Source organism: Pleurodeles waltl, chromosome 9 (assembly GCF_031143425.1).
Source record: "Pleurodeles waltl isolate 20211129_DDA chromosome 9, aPleWal1.hap1.20221129, whole genome shotgun sequence".
NCBI classification, from domain to species: Eukaryota; Metazoa; Chordata; class Amphibia; order Caudata; family Salamandridae; genus Pleurodeles; species Pleurodeles waltl.
The window spans coordinates 1,142,709,499-1,142,733,393 of record NC_090448.1 but is presented as its reverse complement, the minus strand read 5'-3'; the positions used below and the strand labels follow the sequence as shown (position 1 = coordinate 1,142,733,393).

At 46.7% G+C, this 23,895-nt stretch overlaps 1 protein-coding gene across 4 annotated transcripts in view; it reads left to right on the top strand.

Annotated features, from left to right (window-relative positions):
* Positions 1 to 23,569, top strand: part of DCAF4 (DDB1 and CUL4 associated factor 4) — a 228,797-nt gene extending 205,228 nt beyond the window's left edge. For all 4 annotated transcript variants that reach the window (XM_069208944.1, XM_069208946.1, XM_069208945.1 and 1 more), the window contains 3 exons: positions 6,007 to 6,183; positions 13,034 to 13,148; positions 22,898 to 23,569. In XM_069208944.1, coding sequence (XP_069065045.1) covers positions 6,007 to 6,183; positions 13,034 to 13,148; positions 22,898 to 23,106 — 501 coding nt within the window. In that variant the 3' untranslated portion in view covers positions 23,107 to 23,569. The remainder of the gene's footprint in view (positions 1 to 6,006; positions 6,184 to 13,033; positions 13,149 to 22,897) is intronic.
* Positions 23,570 to 23,895: the final 326 nt, after the last annotated feature.

Sequence of the window (23,895 nt, the reverse complement as noted above, 5' to 3'; positions counted from 1 at the left end):
CTCCCTTGCTCACCCAGAGCTGATGGTGGTGACCAGTGCATCGCTTCTGGGTTGGGGTGTCCATGTGAGAGAGGTGGAGCTCAGAGGCCTCTGATGCCTGGCGGAGTCCCGGCTCCATATCAACCTTCTAGAGCTGAGAGCCATCTCCTTGGCATGCAAGCCTTCCTTCCATCCATCCAGGGGAGGCTGATATGGATGCTCATGGACAAAGTGTAAGGAAATGGCTCCCTGTTGCAATTACCCCCCACTTTTTGCCTGATACTGATGCTGACTTGACTGAGAAGTGTGCTGGGACCCTGCTAACCAGGCCCCAGCACCAGTGTTCTTTCACCTAAAATGTACCATTGTCTCCACAATTGGCACAACCCTGGCATCCAGGTAAGTCCCTTGTAACTGGTACCCCTGGTACCAAGGACCCTGATGCCAGGGAAGGTCTCTAAGGGCTGCCGCATGTCTTATGCCACCCTAGGGACCCCTCACTCAGCACAGACACACTGCTTGCCAGCTTGTGTGTGCTGGTGGGGAGAAAATGACTAAGTCGACATGGCACTCCCCTCAGGGTGCCATGCCAACCTCACACTGCCTATGGCATAGGTAAGTCACCCCTCTAGCAGGCCTTACAGCCCTAAGGCAGGGTGCACTATACCACAGGTGAGGACATATGTGCATGAGCACTATGCCCCTACAGTGTCTAAGCAAACCCTTAGACATTGTAAGTGCAGGGTAGCCATAAGAGTATATGGTCTGGGAGTCTGTCAAAAACGAACTCCACAGCTCCATAATGGCTACACTGAATACTGGGAAGTTTGGTATCAAACTTCTTAGAATAATAAACCCACACTGATGCCAGTGTTGGATTTATTATAAAATGCACACAGAGGGCATCTTAGAGATGCCCCCTGTATTTTACCCAATTGTTCAGTGCAGGACTGCTGCTGAGAGACGAGTTTCTGACCCCATGTGGTGAGAGCCTTTGTGCTCTCTGAGGACAGAAACAAAGCCTGCTCTGGGTGGAGGTGCTTCACACCTCCCCCCTGCAGGAACTGTAACACCTAACAGTGAGCCTCAAAGGCTCAGGCTTCGTGTTACAATGCCCCAGGGCACTCCAGCTAGTGGAGATGCCCGCCCCCTGGACACAGCCCCCACTTTTGGCGGCAAATCCAGGAGAGATCATGAGAAAAACAAGTAGGAGTCACTGGCCAGTCAGGACAACCCCTAAGGTGTCCTGAGTTGAGGTGACTCTGACTTTTAGAAATCCTCCATCTTGCAGATGGAGGATTCCCCCAATAGGATTAGGGATGTGCCCCCCTCCCCTCAGGGAGGAGGCACAAAGAGGGTGTAGCCACCCTCCGGGCTAGTAGCCTTTGGCTACTAACCCCCAGACCTAAAACCCCCCTAAATTCAGTATTTAGGGGCTCCCCAGAACCTAGGAACTCAGATTCCTGCAACCTAAGAAGAAGAGGACTGCTGAACTGAAAAACCTGCAGAGAAGACGGAGACACCAACTGCTTTGGCCCCAGCTCTACCGGCCTGTCTCCCCACTTCTAAAGACACTGCTCCAGCGGCGCGTTCCCAGGGTCCAGCAACCTCTGAAGCCTCAGAGGACTACCCTGCATCTAGAAGGACCAAGAACTCCTGAGGACAGCGGCTCTGTTCCACCAAGACTGCAACTTTGCAACAAAGAAGCAACTTTGAAACAACACATGTTTCCCGCCGGAAGCGTGAGACTTTGCACTCTGCACCCGACGCCCCCGGCTCGACTTGTGGAGAACAAACACCACAAGGAGGACTCCCCGGCGACTACGAGACTGTGAGTAGCCAGAGTTGACCCCTCTGAGCCCCCACAGCGACGCCTGCAGAGGGAATCCCGAGGCTCCCCCTGACCGCAACTGCCTGCTTCAAAGACCCGACGCCTGGTAAAGACACTGCACCCGCAGCCCCCAGGACCTGAAAGATCCGACCTCCAGTGCAGGAGCGCCCCCAGGTCGCCCTCTCCCTTGCCCAGGTGGTGGCTACCCCGAGGAGCCCCCCCTTGCCTGCCTGCATCGCTGAAGAGACCCCTTGGTCTCCCATTGATTCCTATTGCGAACCCTACGCCTGTTTACACACTGCACCTGGCCGCCCCCGTGCTGCTGAGGGTGTACTTTTTGTGTGGACTTGTGTCCCCCCCGGTGCCCTACAAAACCCCCCTGGTCTGCCCTCCGAAGACGCGGTTACTTACCTGCTGGCAGACTGGAACCGGGGCACCCCCTTCTCCATTGAAGCCTATGTGTTTTGGGCACCTCTTTGACCTCTGCACCTGACCGGCCCTGAGCTGCTGGTGTGGTAACTTTGGGGTTGCTCTGAACCCCCAACAGTGGGCTACCTTGGACCCAAACTTGAACCCCGTAGGTGGTTTACTTACCTGCAAAAACTAACAAACACTTACCTCCCCCAGGAACTGTTGAAAATTGCACTAAGTGTCTAGTTTTAAAATAGCTATATGTCATTTATGTGAAAACTGAATATGCTATTTTGCTAATTCAAAGTTCCTAAAGTACCTACCTGAAATACCTTTCATTTGAAGTATTACTTGTAAATCTTGAACCTGTGGTTCTCAAAATAAAATAAGAAACGATATTGTTCTATACAAAAACCTATTGGCCTGGAATTGTCTCTGAGTGTGTGTTCCTCATTTATTGCCTGTGTGTGTACAACAAATGCTTAACACTACCCTCTGATAAGCCTACTGCTCGACCACACTACCACAAAATAAAGCATTAGAATTTTCTCTTTTTGCCACTATCTTACCTCTAAGGGTAACCCTTGGACTCTGTGCATGCTATTTCTTACTTTCAAATAGTACATACAGAGCCAACTTCCTACACAAAGCCACTGAAATGTTGTACTGCAACAAGCAGGTGGGGTGGTCCTGTGCATCTGGAAACAGCAGGACCACCAAGAAATGTTCCTGCTGGTTAACCACCTGGCAGGATCGTTAAATGACAGGGTGGAGGAGGCCAACCATTGGCACCTAGCAGATCAAGAGTGGTAGTTAATCAGTTTGCCACCACTGAGAACATGCAATATCAGCAGTTTGGGTGTTGGGGTTTCCAAGGTGTCTCTCGCTCGAAAATATATGTACCTCCTCGAGTGGCAATCGGGACTCCTGGATGCTTTTCCGCTGATATCCCTCCTGCCCCGAGTGCCCAAGAAGATCAGTACCGATCGAGTCCAAGTCATCCCAGTGGCCTCAGATTGTGCATGGAGAGTAAGGTATCCAGAACTCCTGGGCTTGAGCATCTGTCCTCCGATCAGACTGAGCCTCCAAGAAGACCTGCCTTTGCAACAACATGGCAGAGTTCTGTACTCTGGCCTTTGCAATCTCCACCTTCAAGCATTGAGATTGAACGGCAACAGATGAACGCCTTCGACCTCCATCCGGAGGTGATTAATGTCATCTTGGCATTCAGGCATCCCTCAACAAAAACTGTGTACGCCTGTCATTGGGACTGATTTGTGGGTTGGTGCAGCACACCAGACTGACCCACTCCAGTCCAAGTTGTCTGATTCCTCCATCTCTCCCTTTTTCATGACATAGTGGGAACTTCACTTGGTCCCTGTGTTTCTGATGTGCACTCCTTTCGAGCCACTTCACATCTGCTCCTTGCGGCTTCTCACCGTCAAGACAGTGTTCCTTATCATACCATCAGGGCAGCGTGTGAGTGTGCTCCAGACCTTCTGTGTCAACCTGTCTTATACCACCTTCCCAGACAGCCTGGTTTTGCAGTCACAAGCATCTTTCTTGTCAAAAGTTGTCACGTAGTTCTACATTGGTCAAAACATCACCTTGCCTACATTCTATGTTCCCCTTCACCCCTTTAAAGAGGAGGTGAGAATCCATTGTTTGGAGACCAAGGGAGCGCTGAACTTTTACGTTGATCATACTAAAGAACACAGAGTGGATGATTAGCTCTCTTAAGGGGTTCTCTGGAGTGAAAAAATGCAAGGCTGTGAGAAAGAGAACCATTTCCTGCTAGATTGTGCTCTGCAAGAAGATCTGCTACTTATTGGCTAGAAAGCAGCCTCTGGACGGACTGTGTGCGCATTATTACAGGACCAAAGCTGCTACTGTTGCCATGTGGTGCCCCTATACTGTACATTTGCCAGATGGCTATGTAGGCGTGCCTCTGTACGTTCACAAAGCACTGTTGTCTGCACTGTCAGGTTTGCTGCTTGCATTTTGCCCGCTCGGTCCTTCAGGACCTTTCTGGTTTGAGTCCATTCACAGACTTGCCATCAAATAGTTACTGCTTTGGTGTCTATTCAAAAAGGTGAAGAAACTGTGACTAGAAGTTTCTATGAGAAGAACAAGTGATCTACCTTCGGTAATGCTTTTCCTGGTAGAGGCCGTGTCTAGCCTCAGATTCCTCACCAACCTTCCCATCCTCCCCATTCTGTGATTTGACTCTAATATTATTAAGATACCAAGTCTAGTAATCTGCACACTGGCCTTACCGATTTGCTCTTGGGGCTCTGTGTCTTGGGGGCGCGGACAGTCTTGAAAAGCAACTGGCGCCAGCGTGCAGGAGTGGCACCTATATAGACACGTCATTTCCGGAGTGGAACGTCGTCAGTTTGGAGCTACGCGGCATAACTTACTTCCGTGTAGAGGTACTACTGAAAGGTTTTCATATCCAGTCTCATGCCTTGGGAATATTTGGAAGGTGAGGAATCTGTGGCTAGGTGGAGCCTCTACCAGAAAGAGCATTACCAAAGGTAAGTAACCTGTTTTTTTAGGAAATATTTTCTACGAAATCTGTAAGGCTGCCACGTGGTATTCAGTTCATTATTTTGATGAACTGTAGAAATGGTACCATTTCTTTCTTTCAGAGAAGTCCTAATTATTTTGAACTCTGTACCCTCCACCTTGCCTACTGTCTGATGAAGGAGTAGAAGCCTTGGCTAAGGAGGCAATAACCTTCTATTTCTGAATGAGCCATCAGGTGCTGTTATATGTTGTACAATGCTCTTTCTACCGAAGAAACAGTTGTCTTTTTCCTGTTCCTATTTAGTTAATTCACAATAAGGTATATTCAATCTTTGATGTTAGCAGATGGATCCTGTTGCACAGGTACAGAGATGCTTCATGAGACACTATGCGGGGGCCATGATGACCCAGGCGGTCACTAGACAGCCACGGTCGTGGTTGGACTGCCACCAAAGCGATAGTCTGACCGCAACATTATGACCAAGCCGGAGCTGCCACGGTCACGGTCCAACTGCCAGGCTGCCCCCAGCCTGCAGCCTGATGGTCTTAGCGGTTGTAATCGGCCAGCCTGTCCATGGCGGTGTCCATGGTGGTAAACACTGCCATGGGAAGGCTGGCAGAATGGGGTACTTGGGGGGATGGGCCCTGGGATCCCTGCACTGCCCATGTCAAGTGCATACTCTGCCCTGCCCTTGGCATGGGCAGTGCAAGGGCCCCCATGCACAGCCCCATCGCGCATTCCACTGCCCGAATTACGGGCAGTGGTATGCGCGACGGGTACTGCTGCACTGCCACATTGCTGCCGGCACCTTTAGGAGCCGGCTGCATTGTTAAGGCCCTGTTCCCCGCTGGGCCGGTGGGCAGAAACACTGTTTCCGCCCGCCGACCCAGCGGGGAAACCGTAATAGGGCCGGCGGGGTTCAGGCCGCCTGTGTGGCATTTTGGCAGTATGGCATTGGCGGGCAGCCAATGCCATACCGTACAATGCCATTAAATTTGTTCAGTTCTGGCCAGGAGAAAAGAGCAAAAATTGTGACACTTGCTGAATGGTTAGATTGAGCTGTAAAGTTGAAGCTTCTTATCACATTGAAGAGATTACTTTTGCAATGTCTCTTCCATGGTTACACCCCACAGCCAGTCAGTCATTAAAACTATCTATTGCCTATTTTCCCTAATCTGCTGATACCCCAGAGTTGTTGCAATCGTAACTCCACAATCAGTGCATTCTACTGTAAAATGTATTTTTTCTTTGTTAGACTCCGGTGCTCTACAATGGTTGCCGTTCTGGAGAGGTGTTTAGCATTGACATCCGTCAGAACATCAGAGAAGGACAAAGCTGTAGGGGTATTAGATTTTACCAAGACTCTGCTCTAACGTCTTTGCAACTTCTTGAAGATGAAAATTACATGATGGCATCAGATATGTCTGGAAAGGTAATGCTCTCCTTTATTCTTTGTTTATTATCCACTTAGAGTTAGTGGTGTCACTGAAAGCCAAATCAGACTTCTATCTGTAATTTTTCACTGTCATTTTTTATAGATGACTGCAATTCCAATTATTGTTTGCTTGGTCAGGGTTAAATTTAATAGGTTTGTAGCAGCAACTAAGTTGCTAAATGCTACATACGAGCAATTAATTAATTATAGAATTCTGTATAAGGCAAATGACCCTAGTGACCTAGCCATGCCCAGCATGGCTCAAATGCTGCTTTCAACAATGAACACACATTGTATTTCTTAAAACTGCCAATTAAAAGTAGTCAGAATTATCACGTCTTGTGGATAAGTTTAACCTCAGATTCCTCGTCTTAGAATACTCTTAAGACACTAGACTGGAGATGTAAACGTTTTCAAATAGCAGTGCTCCTGCACGCCCCTAGATAGCGCTGTGCAGCTTCAAGCTCACTCCATAGTGCCATGGAAGTGGCTACCCCTGCTCGCTGACATCAGTTCTTTCTTTCTGCCCCTTTTCATGCAGATCTGGAACTCCACTCCCAAACCTTGTATTTTTTTTTAACAACTTCTAAAACCGTGCCACCATTGTGCTATGGAATGATGTCCTTACCAAAAAGAACAGGTTTCAGTCCATGCTACGATTTTAGGAAGCAGATATTTGTCACAGACCTGCATGGATGTGTCTTTGGTGTCTGTGCTTGTGCGCCGTCAATGAAGTGTATTCCAAGACCAGAAGACGGGCCTGTATTTTGTAGAACATAAAAAGTTGTTGCAGCTTTTGCATAAGTCCCACTCCTGATGCAGGGTCCTGATCCTGAGGCAGTGCCCAAGACTGCTCAAGTTAGCACTTATAGCCCTCCAGTAAGTCCAAGCATAAGAAAGCAAAGCAGACCCTCACTTTGACTCCAAAGAGAAGATGCAAAGATGTCATATTGTGTCCGGTTACTAACCCAATTCCTCAGCAGGTCCCGAAATGCCTTAAGTTTCCCAGGCCATCACTGACCATGCAGCAGATCGAAGTCTTCAAGGCCATGCTCCAAATTTTCGGTCCAGGTCCGGGTCCTTCTTGCGTGCCGTTGGGTGTCATGGAACCACAAGAACATCCAGTCGGATTACTGTTGGAGTGTCCATTTTCAGCGCCATCTGTCCCCTTGGAGGCCATTACCAGGCCCGTGCTAATGCTGGTACCAATGCTACCTGCACTGAAGAGCATCCAATATTGATGCCAGTGCCATACCATGAACTGTCTTTGGCTCAAGTGTGAGCGATGTCCAGTTACGAATCACAAAAGTGCAACCGGTTGTCATGCACCTTGACTCTAAACCCATGCCTCTGCAAAGTTGCACCTGCCAGCAGAGGCTCTGTTACCTTTGTAGGTATGATTCTGATGCCATGCCAGACCGGGGGCACCCCAGGATGTTGAGGATGATAGCAATATTGATGATTTGCTCTTCCCTCACTGTACTTATGATGCCTTAAATTGGTTACAAATTGGCACTGGGCTTGACACCTCACCTGAGACAGAGCTGGATTCGCCACTTGGGCCACTAAAGGGAGAGAGTGCTTCATTTGCAGCAGTGAACCTCAGGGCAGCTGGGGACCTAAAAGTGCACCTACCCTCCGTTGAGACCAAACAAATGTCCTAACACAGATTTTACAGCCTAGGACAGCTACTTCTGAGCCCTTGGCTTCCTTTTAACAATGCCCTCACTGACAATTTGGTGGACACTTGACCAAAGCCTTGTTCTTGCCCACCTGTGAATAGACAGGTGACCCAACATCACATGGGTGCCTAATGGCCCTGATGTCTTCACCAATCACCCCAGCTGAGAGAGCCTCTTACTGGCCTCAGCCAGTAAAATGAGTGCTAACTCATTTTCAACCACTTCTCCAGATAGAGTCCAAGAGAATTTAGGTTTTAGTTTGCCCTTTGTGGCATACACCCAACTGATGAAGGACAGAATTCAACATTTTCTACCACATTGGCGATCCACCTTCTGTGACAGATGAGTTTTACAGATTGTTCAAAATAGCTATGCCCCAACTTTTCTTTCATCACCTTCCCTATTCCTCCCACCACCACAGTGAATTTGAGATGAACACCTGTCCATTCTGTTGCAGGAGGTGCAATTGTTCCTCTCCAAACGGTAGCTGTTGATAGGGTTCCAGATCTGTTATTCTTGCTGTTTCCTCACTCCAGAGAAGGACCAACGCCTCAGGACAATTCTGGCCTTTGAATCCGTTGTTGCCGAAAGGCAAATTCAAAATGCTCACACTGGCCAAGTGTCAGTTGACAGGATGGTGTCCTTAGACCTGCAGAACTCGTATTTTCATGTACCTGCCCTGCAGTCCTGCAGACTTTAAATGAGATACGAGGTAGGCAAGGAACATGTGCAGTTTGCCATGCTCCCCTTCGGCCTCCAAGCTTTCCTCAGAAGTTCATGAAAGTGATCCCAATGGTCCCTGTTCATCTTTGGAGGTCAGGAAATACCAGTATTCCCATACCTCGACAACTGGCTCATGAAAGCAAGCTTGCCACAGTTAATCTGGGACCACCTCCGAATGACGACTGATCTCTTGACATCATTTGGGTTCACTATCAGTGAGCTGAAGTGCCATCTGACTCCTTCGCAAAGGCCTTCTATCAGTGGGGCACTCTTGAATACCATGGACTTCAAGGCATCCTTCCACAGCAATAGGTCCAGGACGTTATGGCTATCATTCTGATGTTTCAAGCTTGGTCCTGGGTCATGGGGAGAGAAGCTCTGAGGTTCCTTGCCCTCTTAGACTCCTGCATCCTCCTCATTAGCCATGTCAGGTGGCACATGCATGCTTAGCATTGGAATTTGAGTTTCCGATGGGTCCAACACTACAGCAGTCTTTTCAATGCTATCCAGCTCTTGGAGGAAACAGCTCAAAATCTGCAGTGGTCGCTACTCAAATCCAGTTGTTCCAGTGGCAAGCCCCTCTCCCTTTCCCATCCAGAACTGATGTCATTGGTAATGGACAAATCCCTTCAGAGCTTGAGTAGGTTAGCTAGGGGAGGTGGAGATCAGGGAAATCTGGTACCTGGCAGAGGGTCTTCTCCACATTATTCTGCTCAAGTTGTGGGCCACTCGTCTAGCTTTGAGTTCTTTCTTGCCATCCATCAATGTAAGGCTGGAGTAAGTTTTCATGGACCACACCACCACCATGTGGTCCTGCAAAAAGGGCAGATTGGGGACCTGGATCCTGTGTCAGGAGGAGCTGCACCTCTGGAAGTTGTTGGAGCACAGGAATATTTTTATGATCACAAACCACCTAGCAGGGTCACTGAACACCAGAGCAAACAAACTGAGCATGCTGCATCTATCAAATCAAGAGTAGCGCCTGATGCTGAGGTAGCGCAGGGTGTCTTCCAACAGTGGGGAGAACCCTGGTTAGATCTTTTTGCCACCATTGAGAATATGCAGTTTTGAGAGTTTTATGCGTAGACGTTTCCACAAGAACATTCATTAGGAAATACATTCAGCCTGGATGGAACACAAGACTCCATGTACACCTTTCTGCCTCTACCCCTCCTGTCCTGAGTTCTGAAAAAGATCGGGAATGACCGGGCACCAAATCATCCTAGTGGCTCTTGATGGGGCCAGGAAAGTGTGGCACCCGGACCTTATGAGCATGAGCATCTGTCATCCAATCAGGCCGCCACCTGACAAGGACCTCCTGCAAGGACAAATGTGCACAATCTACACCTACATGTGTGGAGTTTAAGTGGCAACAGCTAATTGTGATTCATCTGCCACTTGCAGTGATGGATGTCAAACTTGCTCCCAGCGCCCGTCCACGAAGTTCATTTGTGCTGTATGCTGGACAAATGTGTGGCCTTGTATGAGTTTATCAAGACCGCTACCTTACAAGCAAAGCTGTTGGATGTCCTTTTGTTTGTTTTGTCTTTGGCCCAGCAAAGGCCTCCCAGTGAGCCCCATTTAATGGTATTTGTCGGCACTTTCAGCATTTCTACATTAGCTAGACAGACCGTCTTTGTTTAAATCACCTGTTGAGATCGCCTAAAGGTTCAACACACGGTTTCTACTAAACCATTTGTAATGCCACTGTGGGACCTAACCAGGTCTCATCATTTCTCATGTTTATTCCATAGCTGCTCGCTGCATCTCCTGACCTGACCTTAGGCTATCTTCCTCATTGTGATTTCATCAGCTCAGCGCATGGTTGAGCTTCAGACTTTCAGTGCATTCACCCTACACTACCTTTTGTGTGGACAAATTTGTGCTGAGGACCCAAGCAGCTTTCTTCCACAGTTTACTTACCTTTGATAACACTTTGAGACAGATTTCTCACGCTACTAAATTCTCCAATCAGTCCCCCCGCCCCACCTCCCATTCCTGTGGAGCAGCATCTTTTTAATGTATAAAAAGGTCCAAAGTTAGAATTCAGCACACTGGTACCAACAATTCTTCATGCTGTGGGCCTCATGGTACAGAAAGGTTAAAGAAGCTGAGGCCAGAGCACAGGGGTGGCGCTTGTGTACAACTTTGCTCTGTCACTTCTGGGACAGTGTAGACTAACAGCTGCGTGGGGCCACCTGGCAGCGTGGGGGAGCACTGCTATGGGAAAACCTTTTCTGGATCCAGCCTGGCCCCTGGGGAGAATTCTAAGATGTGGAATCTGCACTTAGATAGATTTTCTTCCAGAAAGTGTGTTATCCAATGTAAGTAACTTTTTCTTTTAGGAACTGGTCTCTTTACAGGTAAGTAAAACAGGGCAATTAATAGAAAGATTTGTTTTCATGTAGCCCATCATAACGCACTTCTATTGTACCTAATCACTGTAAAATAACAGGTTGGGGGAGCCGAGCTAGCTGGGCTGCTGATTGGTCGTATCGCAGAGGAGCTCTGGGCTTGGAGCATGATTGCAGGTGAGAGTCTGATATTGTAGTTGCTTGAGAAACCGTGAGTGGTTGGGCATATAATGGTCTGGTTTCCGATGCCTCTTTCACCATTCCAGCACCTGAAATTAATTGTACGACGAGCCACCTCTCCCTCAGGAATGATATCCAAGATAGCGTTGCAGGCTGGAAAGTGGTGTCAAAGAAGCAACTGCGAGCAGAATGTTTGAGGAGGATGTCACCGAAGGGGCATACATCATGTTTTGGCGTTAAGGAGGTGGCCTGCCAACTACACTGTTAACCCTTGAGGAAGCAGCCCAGCGGACTGAGGGGCCAACACAGGACCCTGGCTGTGGTCAAAGGTGATCTAGGAAGTAAGGAGGTTATGTACGAGGATGGTACGGGTTATATTGACCCTGCGGACCACCCTAACACCTGAAGACTGCTGAATTTTCCTTTTTATGCAAGTGGGTGTTGAAGGTACATCCACCACGCTTTCAAGATATGAAACTGGAAGGGTTGGCAGTCTCCGAGCACAGGATGCTGCCAAAAGCACCTAAGTCCAAGGGAGCCCAAGACAACCCAAGACAAGAACGTTTTCTTATCAGTCGATGACACAATATGCCCTGCAGGAAAAAAGATGATTCCGGTATGCACAACTCTTGCACTGACTGCCTCTTAAGGCACTCATTCTGGACCTCCTAAAAGACATGAAATAGACAATAGCAAGCATAGACAAGAAGGTCTCTTCCACTGAGGGAGGCCTAGTAGAACTCAGAGTACCAGCTGACCCCAGAGTTCCAGCTGACCTGAATGCATTTAGCCTGTGTAGTCTTGACCATCACATACTGAAGGTCGAGGGCTTGGCACATGAACATGAGGAAGCAATGAAATATCTTGAGGGCTTCAGGGAGTGCCCTGCCTCAATATGATTTTGTAAGAGAGAGAAGGGCAGTGTCTGGACAGGTTCTCCCGGCTGAGGATCCAGGATGCCCCACAAATGGAAAAGTAAGGGAATCTGAAAAATTATAAGCAAGAAGACTTTGATGTACATGGGCCTCACCCATCTGAAATCCAAAGACCCAAGGAGCGACATGTGGGGAGCAAGACCCTTCAGCATGGGTAGGCGGTGTCACCAGCAGCAACAAAACGGAGGATTGACTGTTAGATGAAACAGAGCTGGTATTTCCTGACCTGACCAGGATGACACAAAAAAGGAGAATACATTTCCAGCTTACCAAATAAGGGTTTTTGCCAGCTGTGCTGAAAGCATCTTTGTGGTCCTAGAAAAGTTCTAGATACAGAGCGATGAGAAGAGATATATTATTGCACACCGACTGGCAGCAAGGGGTTTTCTTGTGATTGAGGAAACGGGTGCCTGAGTGTTCTATATTCTAGAATTTGTTATTAGTTCGTGAACTAACGACTGATAGAAGCATTGAGTATGGACTCGTATCAGAGCATGATCACTGAGATGAGATAGATTCCTTGCACCAAATAAGTGAGTTGATACTTGATTATGTTTCTCTTTTTTAAGACCATATTTTTAAACCCAAAAAAGGGGCATGCGTTACTCTTAAATTAAACTGTGCACATTTACCAAGTTTCAGAAGGATAGAAGGCGGGGTCAATCCTGCTGGGATTTGAACTCGTGATCTGCATATTGAGTGAAGAGCATTAACTCTGAGAGCCATTCTGCCATCTAATACATCCAGCCACCACAAGGTGTTACAGACCTTTGGGGATGTCGTAGATTTTATATAACATGTGACCCTATGGCCTATCCTATCCTATGGGGGAGGGTTTGTGTGTTCATTGGCACACAAACTCTCCATGAATTATTTGTGTATTTCATCCTTTAACTTGATGTTGCTGTTATAAAAGGTGTGAGCATTTACGGTAAAGACAAGTGACACTGGTCTGTGTTCTTACCCTTTCCAGATAAGGATGTGGGATCTGAGAACTATGAAGTGTGTGAAGCAGTATGAGGGTAATCACAATGAATACGCCAGCCTGCCTTTGCATGTCTGTGAAGAGAAAGGACTGCTCCTAACAGGTGTTCATTTTATTCTTATTTGGTATATGAGCGTGCTAGTTCATAGAAAAGATACTGCATAGTTAGACCTGTATCACTTGCTTTGTTAACTTTTTTAATGTGTTAACTCTTTATGACTAATACTGTGCTAATTCTGTTTCACTATATATGCTGACTGTTGTGTTTCACTGTATTAAGATTGCAGTCAAGTTTGTGTGCATCAGTCAATATTCGGAATTGTCTTAGTGGACACCAATCGATTTTTTGCCATTTTCAACAAAACATTCAATTTTCTTTTCAATTAGCATTTCAAATGAATACAGTTGTTATAGAGATACAAAACTCATTGACTTTGTGCTTTTGCAGTTTTCTTAGATTAAAGGCCATAGAGGGCATCCAGATGTTGACCAGCAGTGTAGGCAAACCTGTGGGTACTCATTACACAGCTGAACCGCTCAGTTATGTGTTCACCTACCAGTGTGCAAAGCCTTGCCATAGTGGGAGGAGACCTCAAACAAGGAGGAGCTCCCCCCCCCCTTCATCACCAGTCGGCGTGTCGTTATTTGCATGGGGCTACTGACAGTATTAATCAGCGTTTTGCTGTTGTTATCCTGAAATGCATGCGGATGAGGAGGTGCAGTGGAGCCACATAGAGCTGTGTCCCAAGGTCCACTGAGATATTGCTGTGTGTGACTAACATACAAGATCTCTTTGACCTGCAGACCAATCGACCCTGGGCCAAGCAAACGAAAAAGAATGGTCAGTCTAGCTCTTATTCAAGCTCAGGTTGAGGTGGGATTAATTACTCACTTTCTGTCTGACATGTAAGATTAAAGGCTGCTCTGGTAGGTGGTCTTTGTAGTGTTCAGAGGGGCATAGTTTACCAAAGATTTAATAGAAACTGTTATTGCCAAGAGCTGTCAATATGGTTTACAGAGGAAACCAGAGCAGTGTGTATGAATTGATACTAAAGATTATTACAGTAACAGCTACTGGCCTCTACGACACCAACACAGTGCTTGTTGGGACCAGACATGTCAGGTTTGTGGGAAATAGGAGTTATATTACGTCCTTTTCTAAAGCTAGATAGACTGACACAGGTTACATCATGCAGTGAAGTTTTACCCTCTGCCAATGATGAGAAGCGGAGCGAATGTAGGTGGTTAAAGTAGAAAGACTGACATGGGTGGAGAGGGATAATGAAAGAGATAAGGACTAGTTAATGGAATTTAAGAGTGCCTCATAGCATGTGGTTACAATCACTCCATTGGAGATCAAATGGCTATGCCATTAAAAAGTAAATAGTACAAAAGCATACCATTACCCACCTGGTAGGTCTCAGTGTAGGCGCAGTGGACCACATTAGTTCCTTCAACTTCATTGGTGACACTCAACATTGATCCTGAAATTAAGTACAAGATAGTGGCAGCAGCTGCTGGGGTCCAAGGGAAGGATTGAGGGAGGTGTGGGCTCAGGTGAATTCCAGGTTTAAGTTTGTGTTGCACTTCAGCTGCTGTGCTTTTCTCTTCTGATTCATTTCAGATCAGTCCCGCTCACACGCCCTAGTGTCCATATTAAATCCACCTGTAATATCCTTACACAAAATCAGACTAGGAGTTATACTTCTCCCCAGTTCACATTTGTCAGACTGTGTTCCTGTTCCCCTGCCAGTGTGCCGATTGGAGCACTCTATCAATCAAAGTACTCCTGCTCATGTTATAACATTGCTTCAGTAGTGACTCACACCAGTGCTGTGCCTCCTGCATCACTTCTGTAGATGTAACCTAGCATGACCACTGTCTGAGGACTGAGTCTGTGCCAGCACTTTACTCAGATGATATAAAGCAACATTTCTGCTTCTCAGTGCAGCTTTTTCAGGAGCACTGGGCTTAGTGAAAACTTGTCCCATTTCTAAAGCCAAGCACAGCAATGTGTTAACATATATCAAACCCTGACTATAAGACCAAGCTCAGTGCATGAACTATTCCTATACTTGAGAACACCCCAAGCCTCCCCTTTGAGATGATGTACAGCTCTAGAAATGTGCTTGCACCACTGTTACCAAATATCAGTAAAGGTTATATCTCTATTGGTTCCAGATTTAGCATTAGTTGGTTTTTCATGCATACCTTTTTCAGGGTTCGCAGTACCTGCCTCCTTCCACTCTCCTGCATCTGCTTGCGTCTTATGAAACAGCACTCCCAGAAGGCTGTGTCTACTTCTGATTCCCTGTAGCCTTATCTCCCAACAGGATACAATTTCCTGATATACTTGTAAGTCTCTATTCTGGCTGCTTCCCAGCGAAATAACTCCATCTATTTTAATGCTCGATTCCAGGCCCCACATTCCAGACAGCCTCTGTGTTTCTGAGCTCTGTTTTGCTTCTGTCTTGTTGTCCAGGCCATATCGATTCATTTCATTCTTTCACATTCTCCCTGTAGTCTTCCAACCTCTTTCAGCTCCCTCCTGTGGATAGCGCTCTGCCCCTGTTTGTGTTTTGCAGCTTACCTACTTGTCTGTTTTCTGTCATTCTGATTGCAGTTTTCCCTACTCCTGTACAGGACTAGAGTGCCTGCTGGGGGCCACTGCTGATCTTTAAGCTGGTTGCAGCAGCACCTGTGAGTATGCTGCTACAGTTGGACTTGTGCTGCTGTAGAACCAGTTACAGACACTTCCAATGCATATCCTATCCATGGATATGTGCCAGGCAGTATCTGTGAGAGCCGAGTTTGTGTGGGGGTAATAAGGGTTGCTTTCAACTTAAGTTCATAGATTAAGTCAAAGATAAAATCCTGCTATTTTATTTGAATAGCAGGATTTTACTTCTCAGCACTAGATCTTACAAATCTACTTGGTACATGTAGAACTCATTATTAAGCTACTCATCATCAATTCTCTGTCCTTAGATTGTCGCTAACAGGAAAATACATTAATTATTTCCACTTCTGTAGGGGATCCATGTAAACCGTTTCAACCGAAAAGAAAGAAAAGACTCTAATGTAATACTTAAGTTCATTTCCCATTATAATTCCGAATGATCAGTTCCGTGTAGGTATGTAGTAATGAAGCACAGCTTATTCGTCATACACTTCTCCACAATATACGTAAACCTTTGTGCAGCATCCAGAACCCCCGCTCGCTAGAAAAGCTAGATTGCACAGTCATCTAATAGCAGACAAATCACAGACCCCTGTGGGCCATGTTGAAAATAGGCCAGTGGTAGCTCTATCACAGCGCCTGCTGAAACATAACAAAATACTAGTCATAGTACGCTGCTGTGATGCAGCCTTCCCTCATCCATCCAAGCTAATAGATGTAAATAACACCAATGATTGCAGTTTTGAAGTGCTTTACAAAAAACTGCTGAGTGGGAGAAGACTATAATAATTTGTCCCATCAACAAGGAGTTCTGAAGACTAAGTACTCCCAGGTTCCCACACATCTTGGCCAATGACATAAAAGACCTCAGCGCAAGGGATATAAAAGCTATATGCTTAACCCAACACCAACCTACACAGCTTGATGGATTCCTGTTCACAGGCGGTCAGTTCCACAAACTTGAGGTGCCACCTGTGCCAAATAACAGTAGCAAAGAAGATGTGCTTCACTTGCCCATCCAAAAATCAGAACCCAAATAGCGTAACTCCAACATAAAGAATACACTCATAGCCTTCAGTAGATGCTGTGGGTCCACCAAGGAAGTTCTGCAAACCTTCACATCACCGTGAATACATGGAACAGTTTTAGTGGAGAAAGCTGTTATCCTCAGTTACAATGCTCCTTTTCATCTGCGCCATTCTAGTTATGGCAGGTGTTCGTGCCTTTCCTCTGGAATGAAGGGTTTAGGCCATTTGCACCATGATCCCAATGTTTCAGCCTCTGTCCTGAATCTCAGTGCAGATGCCTCTGCAGCTGCTGCAGTTGTTGGCCTCCTGCAGAACTAGTGCCGTATTCAAGATGACACATTCAGGCCTTGCAGTGGGACCTGAAACCTTTTCGGTCTCAACATCAGGAAAATCCATTGGATTCTATCAAGATTTCAGAGAAGATTGTAAAATCTCTGCAGTGGTGACCATTGGACAGTGAATAGGTCACCCCACCCAGACTTAACTGTGGTCATGGATGCATCACTACTGGATTGGGGAGGCCACTTGGAAGAAGTGGCAATCAAAGGACTTTGGTCTCCGACAGAGATTCGATTCCACATCAACTTGTTGGAGTTGAGGGTGATTCACTTAGCACTGAAGACCTTCCTGCCCCCATCAAGGAAAGCAGGTGCTCATGGATGACATTATTAACGTGTAGTACTGCAACAAGCAGGGAGGAGTACGGTCCTTGATCCTGTGCCAGGAGGCCTGGTGCCACTGCAAGTGTGTGGACCGCCGTGGGATCTTTAAATGCTAGGGTGGAAGAAAAAACAGCTGCTGGCAACAAGCAGATCATGAAATTGGCTTAGGCCATCTACCAGCAGTTGGGGGCAACGTGGACCTGATCTTTTCACCACTGCAGATAACGTGCAATGTCAGCACTTCTGAGCCCTAGACTGTCCAAAGCAGCTCTCGCTCAGAGGTGCCTTCTGTGTAGAGTGGAGCTCAGGACTCCTTTATGCCTTCCAGCCACTACTTCTTTTGCCCTGAGTTCTGGCGAAGATCAGGAATGACCGGGCGTCAGTCATGCTAGTGGCTCCAGATTGGGCTACAAGAGTATGGTACCAGTACCTCCTGGGTATGAGCATCTGTCTTCCGATCAACCTGCCAATTTAGGAGGATCTTCTATTGCAGCAGCAGGGCAGGCTGTTTCACCCCAGCCTGTACACTTTGCATCTCCATGCATGGAGATTGAGCAGCGGCACTTGACTTCCATCAACCTGCATCCCAAGGTCCTGCAAATAAATCAGTATATGCCAGCTATTGGGGCAAATTTTTAGATTGGGGCGGCACCTGACCAACTGACCCTTCACAGGCAAAGTTGTCTGAAATGTTGTCTGACGTTTTGCTGTTTGTTTTGTCCCTAGCCTTGCAAGAGCTTGCCTTGGGCACTGTTAAGGGCTACTTATCAGCTTTTTCAGCCTTCCACTGGTTTCTAGGCTCGTTGCTTGCCTTAGCTGAGAACAGTTTTTACTATGATGCTCGTAATGTTGCATAAACTATGACTGGTGTAGTTCTACAAGGTTTACTGTATGATTCTAAATATGGGGATAATGCAGAGTGAACCAGTCTTGCAGCTGAGTTTAGATTCATGAATCCATTCTAAATGTGTATTTACAGATCTGTAATTACAGTTGTGTTTAGGTTCTTGATCCCATACTAAATCTGCCTTTGTGGGTGACAGTGTGTGTAAAGAAATGGCTCCCTGTCGCAGTTACCCCCCACTTTTTGCCTGATACTGATGCTGACTTGACTGAGAAGTGTGCTGAGACCCTGCTAACCAGGCCCCAGCACCAGTGTTCTTTCACCTAAAATGTACCATTATATCCACAATTGGCAGACCCTGGCATCCAGATAAGTCCCTTGTAACTGGTACTTCTGGTACCAAGGGCCCTGATGCCAAGGAAGGTCTCTAAGGGCTGCAGCATGTCTTATGCCACCCTGGAGACCTCTCACTCAGCACAGACACACTGCTTGCCAGCTTGTGTGTGCTAGTGAGGACAAAACGAGTAAGTCGACATGGCACTCCCCTCAGGGTGCCATGCCAGCCTCTCACTGCCTATGCAGTATAGGTAAGACACCCCTCTAGCAGGCCTTACAGCCCTAAGGCAGGGTGCACTATACCATAGGTGAGGGTACCAGTGCATGAGCATGGTACCCCTACAGTGTCTAAACAAAACCTTAGACATTGTAAGTGCAGGGTAGCCATAAGAGTATATGGTCTGGGAGTCTGTCAAACACGAACTCCACAGCACCATAATGGCTACACTGAAAACTGGGAAGTTTGGTATCAAACTTCTCAGCACAATAAATGCACACTGATGCCAGTGTACATTTTATTGCAAAATACACCCCAGAGGGCACCTTAGAGGTGCCCCCTGAAACTTAACCGACTGTCTGTGTAGGCTGACTAGTTCCAGCAGCCTGCCACACCAGAGACATGTTGCTGGCCCCATGGGGAGAGTGCCTTTGTCACTCTGAGGCCAGTAACAAAGCCTGCACTGGGTGGAGATGCTAACACCTCCCCCAGGCAGGAGCTGTGACACCTGGCGGTGAGCCTCAAAGGCTCACCCCTTTGTCACAGCCCAGCAGGGCACTCCAGCTTAGTGGAGTTGCCCGCCCCCTCCGGCCACGGCCCCCACTTTTGGCGGCAAGGCTGGAGGGAACAAAGAAAGCAACAAGGAGGAGTCACTGGCCAGTCAGGACAGCCCCTAAGGTGTCCTGAGCTGAAGTGACTCTAACTTTTAGAAATCCTCCATCTTGCAGATGGAGGATTCCCCCAATAGGATTAGGGATGTGACCCCCTCCCCTTGGGAGGAGGCACAAAGAGGGTGTACCCACCCCCAGGGCTAGTAGCCATTGGCTACTAACCCCCCAGACCTAAACACGCCCTTAAATTTAGTATTTAAGGGCTACCCTGAACCCTAGAAAATTAGATTCCTGCAACTACAAGAAGAAGGACTGCCTAGCTGAAAAACCCCTGCAGAGGAAGACCAGAAGACGACAACTGCCTTGGCTCCAGAAACTCACCAGCCTGTCTCCTGCCTTCCAAAGATCCTGCTCCAGCGACGCCTTCCAAAGGGACCAGCGACCTCGACATCCTCTGAGGACTGCCCCTGCTTCGAAAAGACAAGAAACTCCCGAGGACAGCGGACCTGCTCCAAGAAGGGCTGCAACTTTGTTTCCAGCAGCCTTGAAAGAACAATGCAAGCTCCCCGCAAGAAGCGTGAGACTTGCAACACTGCACCCGGCGACCCCGACTCGGCTGGTGGAGAACCAACACCTCAGGGAGGACCCCCGGACTACTCTACGACTGTGAGTACCAAAACCTGTCCCCCCTGAGCCCCCACAGCGCCGCCTGCAGAGGGAATCCCGAGGCTTCCCCTGACCGCGACTCTCTGAAACCTAAGCCCCGACGCCTGGAAAAGACCCTGCACCCGCAGCCCCCAGGACCTGAAGGACCGGACTTTCACTGGAGAAGTGACCCCCAGGAGTCCCTCTCCCTTGCCCAAGTGGAGGTTTCCCCGAGGAAGCCCCCCCTTGCCTGCCTGCAGCGCTGAAGAGATCCGTTGATCTCTCATAGACTAACATTGCGAACCCGACGCTTGTTTCTACACTGCACCCGGCCGCCCCCGCGCTGCTGAGGGTGAAATTTCTGTGTGGGCTTGTGTCCCCCCCGGTGCCCTACAAAACCCCCCTGGTCTGCCCTCCGAAGACGCGGGTACTTACCTGCAAGCAGACCGGAACCGGGGCACCCCCTTCTCTCCATTCTAGCCTATGCGTTTTGGGCACCACTTTGAACTCTGCACCTGACCGGCCCTGAGCTGCTGGTGTGGTGACTTTGGGGTTGCTCTGAACCCCCAACGGTGGGCTACCTTGGACCAAGAACTGAACCCTGTAAGTGTCTTACTTACCTGGTAAAACTAACAAAAACTTACCTCCCCCAGGAACTGTGAAAATTGCACTAATTGTTCACTTTTAAAGTAGCTATTTGTCAATAACTGGAAAAGTATACATGCAATTGAAATGATTAAAAGTTCCTAATGTACTTACCTGCAATACCTTTCAAACAAGATATTACATGTTAAATTTGAACCTGTGGTTCTTAAAATAAACTAAGAAAAGATATTTTTCTATAACAAAACCTATTGGCTGGATTTGTCTCTGAGTGTGTGTACCTCATTTATTGTCTATGTGTATGTACAACAAATGCTTAACACTACTCCTTGGATAAGCCTACTGCTCGACCGCACTACCACAAAATAGAGCATTAGTATTATCTCTTTTTACCACTATTTTACCTCTAAGGGGAACCCTTGGACTCTGTGCATGCTATTCCTTACTTTGAAATAGCACATACAGAGCCAACTTCCTACAGTGTGTCAAGGATGGAATCCATGCTCTTTGAATTTCGTGCAAACGTTGCACCCACAGATAAAATACATTACTGGTATACATTCTACTGAATATATGTTAATGATACTGGGTCCATGCACTCCAGATAAATTCTTGATTGGTGGTAAAACCCCAAAAAGTGTTCCTTCCAGTGAATAGATTGTAATTAGTGCCAGCTGCTCTGGTTCTCAGGTCCTTCAGATGCTGAAAAAGAGATTTGTTTTTATGCCAGAGACAGGGACAGGTTCACTGGGTCTGCTGTTTGAGAACCACCTTTTACTGAACTGTTGGCACTTCGCCGGTTGAAATCATTTGGGCTACCTTTTTGGAGCCAGTCAAACTGTGAGCTAGTGTAGAAGGCAGAAAGTAACTTTATAAGATGTTTGATCCTGCTGTGCTAGGGTGTGTCATGATGCCGACTGAGAAAATAATTAACCCTTAATAATGCAAACCTTATAGCATGTCTAAACTTTTTGTTGCTCCATGTAAGGTTTTTGCTCACCTAATACATCTTTTGCACTCAGGTTCATTAAGTTTTTCAAATATACAGGGACTCTTGGCAGTGTTGGTTTCAGTATATGAGATTACCAACCTAGTTAATTTGATTTTGTCAATAGTGAATTGACACGAGGACCTAATGGTGCAGGTTGATTTTCTGTTCATGGTGTCTGTTTGATTTATGGTAAAAGCCAAGTTTTAAGGGACTTTCATCCTGTGTCCCAGAGCTGAGCAGCCTGTATTTGCAGAATGCCCCAGTACCTTCAGCCCAGTAATTGTAGCTTGGAAGTAGTATTGGTTCAATTGACTACAACCAAGAAAGAAGGGATCCTCAAAGAGAACTATTTGGGAAAGCAGAGGTTTATTATTTATGAAGAGGTTTTCTCCGCCCACCAGAACTCATTAAGCAAACTGACATGTGGCAGAATTGTAAGGAGTATCTGGATTAAATTTGTGCTGACAAAGTTATATACGATATTTAGACTGCAAGTTCTCCCACTAGCCTCTGTGACCATAAATGTGGGTGCTTTATTCATTTGAGACTACATACCTTTGTAGGTGTGATGATGCTTCTGTTGAGACATTATCACATTTTTTCATTCTGCATTATCTTCCTTTAGAGAAGTGTGGCACAATGGTTAGAGCGGCAGACCCTGATGCAGAGATCTGGCCCGGGACCAGGGTTCAATTCCCGCCTCAGCGGGTCTTGGGCTCAATTCCCTTGGACCAGATAATTCTCGCCTCGGTGCCTAATCTAATTCATGGGTCCCACTCTGTAACTTTGGGCATTAGGTTGCTTAATCTCCACAACGGCCCTGACAGCGCTTGGATGCCTGGCTTCACCCTGGGGGTTGCCCAGGAGTGGGTGCCTCACAGGGAAAAGCCAGGAGGGGTTCCACAGCGGTATGCGTACAGCGCCTTGAGACCCTAACGGGTGAGTAGTGTGCTATACAAGTGCGTAATTTACATTTTATTAACATTTAGAGAGGCACTGAGTGAAGTACAGTTTTCTCATACACAGAATAGGAACTGTTAGTTAAATTTGTTACTGAGTCTATTAACATTGACAGCTTGCTTTTCGTGTACTCTGTAGATGTCTGAAATTATTGGTTTCATTATCTAGGATTAATGATTGTTGTGCCAGTAGTAGAAACTTATATTAAAAAAGTGATTAATGAAGATGATAAAAAAATAATCTAATCTTTGACTCACTTTTTTCTCCCCTCTCAGTCGGTCAAGATTGCTATACAAGGATTTGGAGCCTTCAGGACACCTATCTTATTCGAACCATTCCTTCTCCATACCCAATTTCAAACAGCACCATCCCCACCGTGGTGTTTTCATCACAACTTGGAGGCAGACAAGGTGTTCCTGGGCTCCTCATGGCCGTCAAGCAGGACCTCTATCACTTCTCCTACAACACAGACAATTGTTGTTAGCCCTTAACCTCAGAAGAGGCATCAGTGGACACAAGGATTTGGTATCAAGATGCTACTTTAAAATTGGCAGCCAAAGTTGATTTTTTGACCTATTTTATTTGTTGTTGCAGTTTGTTGTTCTCTTCTGCTTGTTGGCAGATTCAGGCTTTTTGATAAAGCCCCTTGGTATTTTTGATCAAGCGCTAATGGCAGATGTCCTTGTTTCCATTGCAAACTTTATTTTGGCACAACCTACATTTTCTAAGGAAACAACATGGTTGGATACACCAGAAGTATCACAGGGTCAAAAGACTACAGTAAAAGGAAATTGCGGCCCACATATAAGTTATCCAATGAATATATGAAGGGTGGTGCATTAGTGGAAGAAAGGATGACTATAAAAGCTTTTATCATATGCATTTGTGTGTTCAAGATCTTCTGTGGTCCCTTTGTTTCATTAAAGGTTTGGACTTGCAGTAATTGAGGTGTGGTCTGTCATGCGGTTCTTTTTTCTTCTGGTTATTTTCAGCATCCCTTTCTTGGTTGTTAGTCTTGACATCTAAATATTGTCATCTTCATATTAATAAAAGTTGTAACTTATTTTAAGAGTGCATAATATATAACTACTTGTGTTGGAGAGTCATTCAGTAGAGTCTGCGCCAGATCTGCCGTTGGTAAGTACCGTCAGCCCAGCATAGTTTGTTCTAAGCTCAAGTAGTAATGACTGGATGAACGTCTAAGAAAAATGTGAATTTACTTTTAAATGGAGTCAACCCATTTATTCATTGTACGTTAAAGAGCATAAATCAC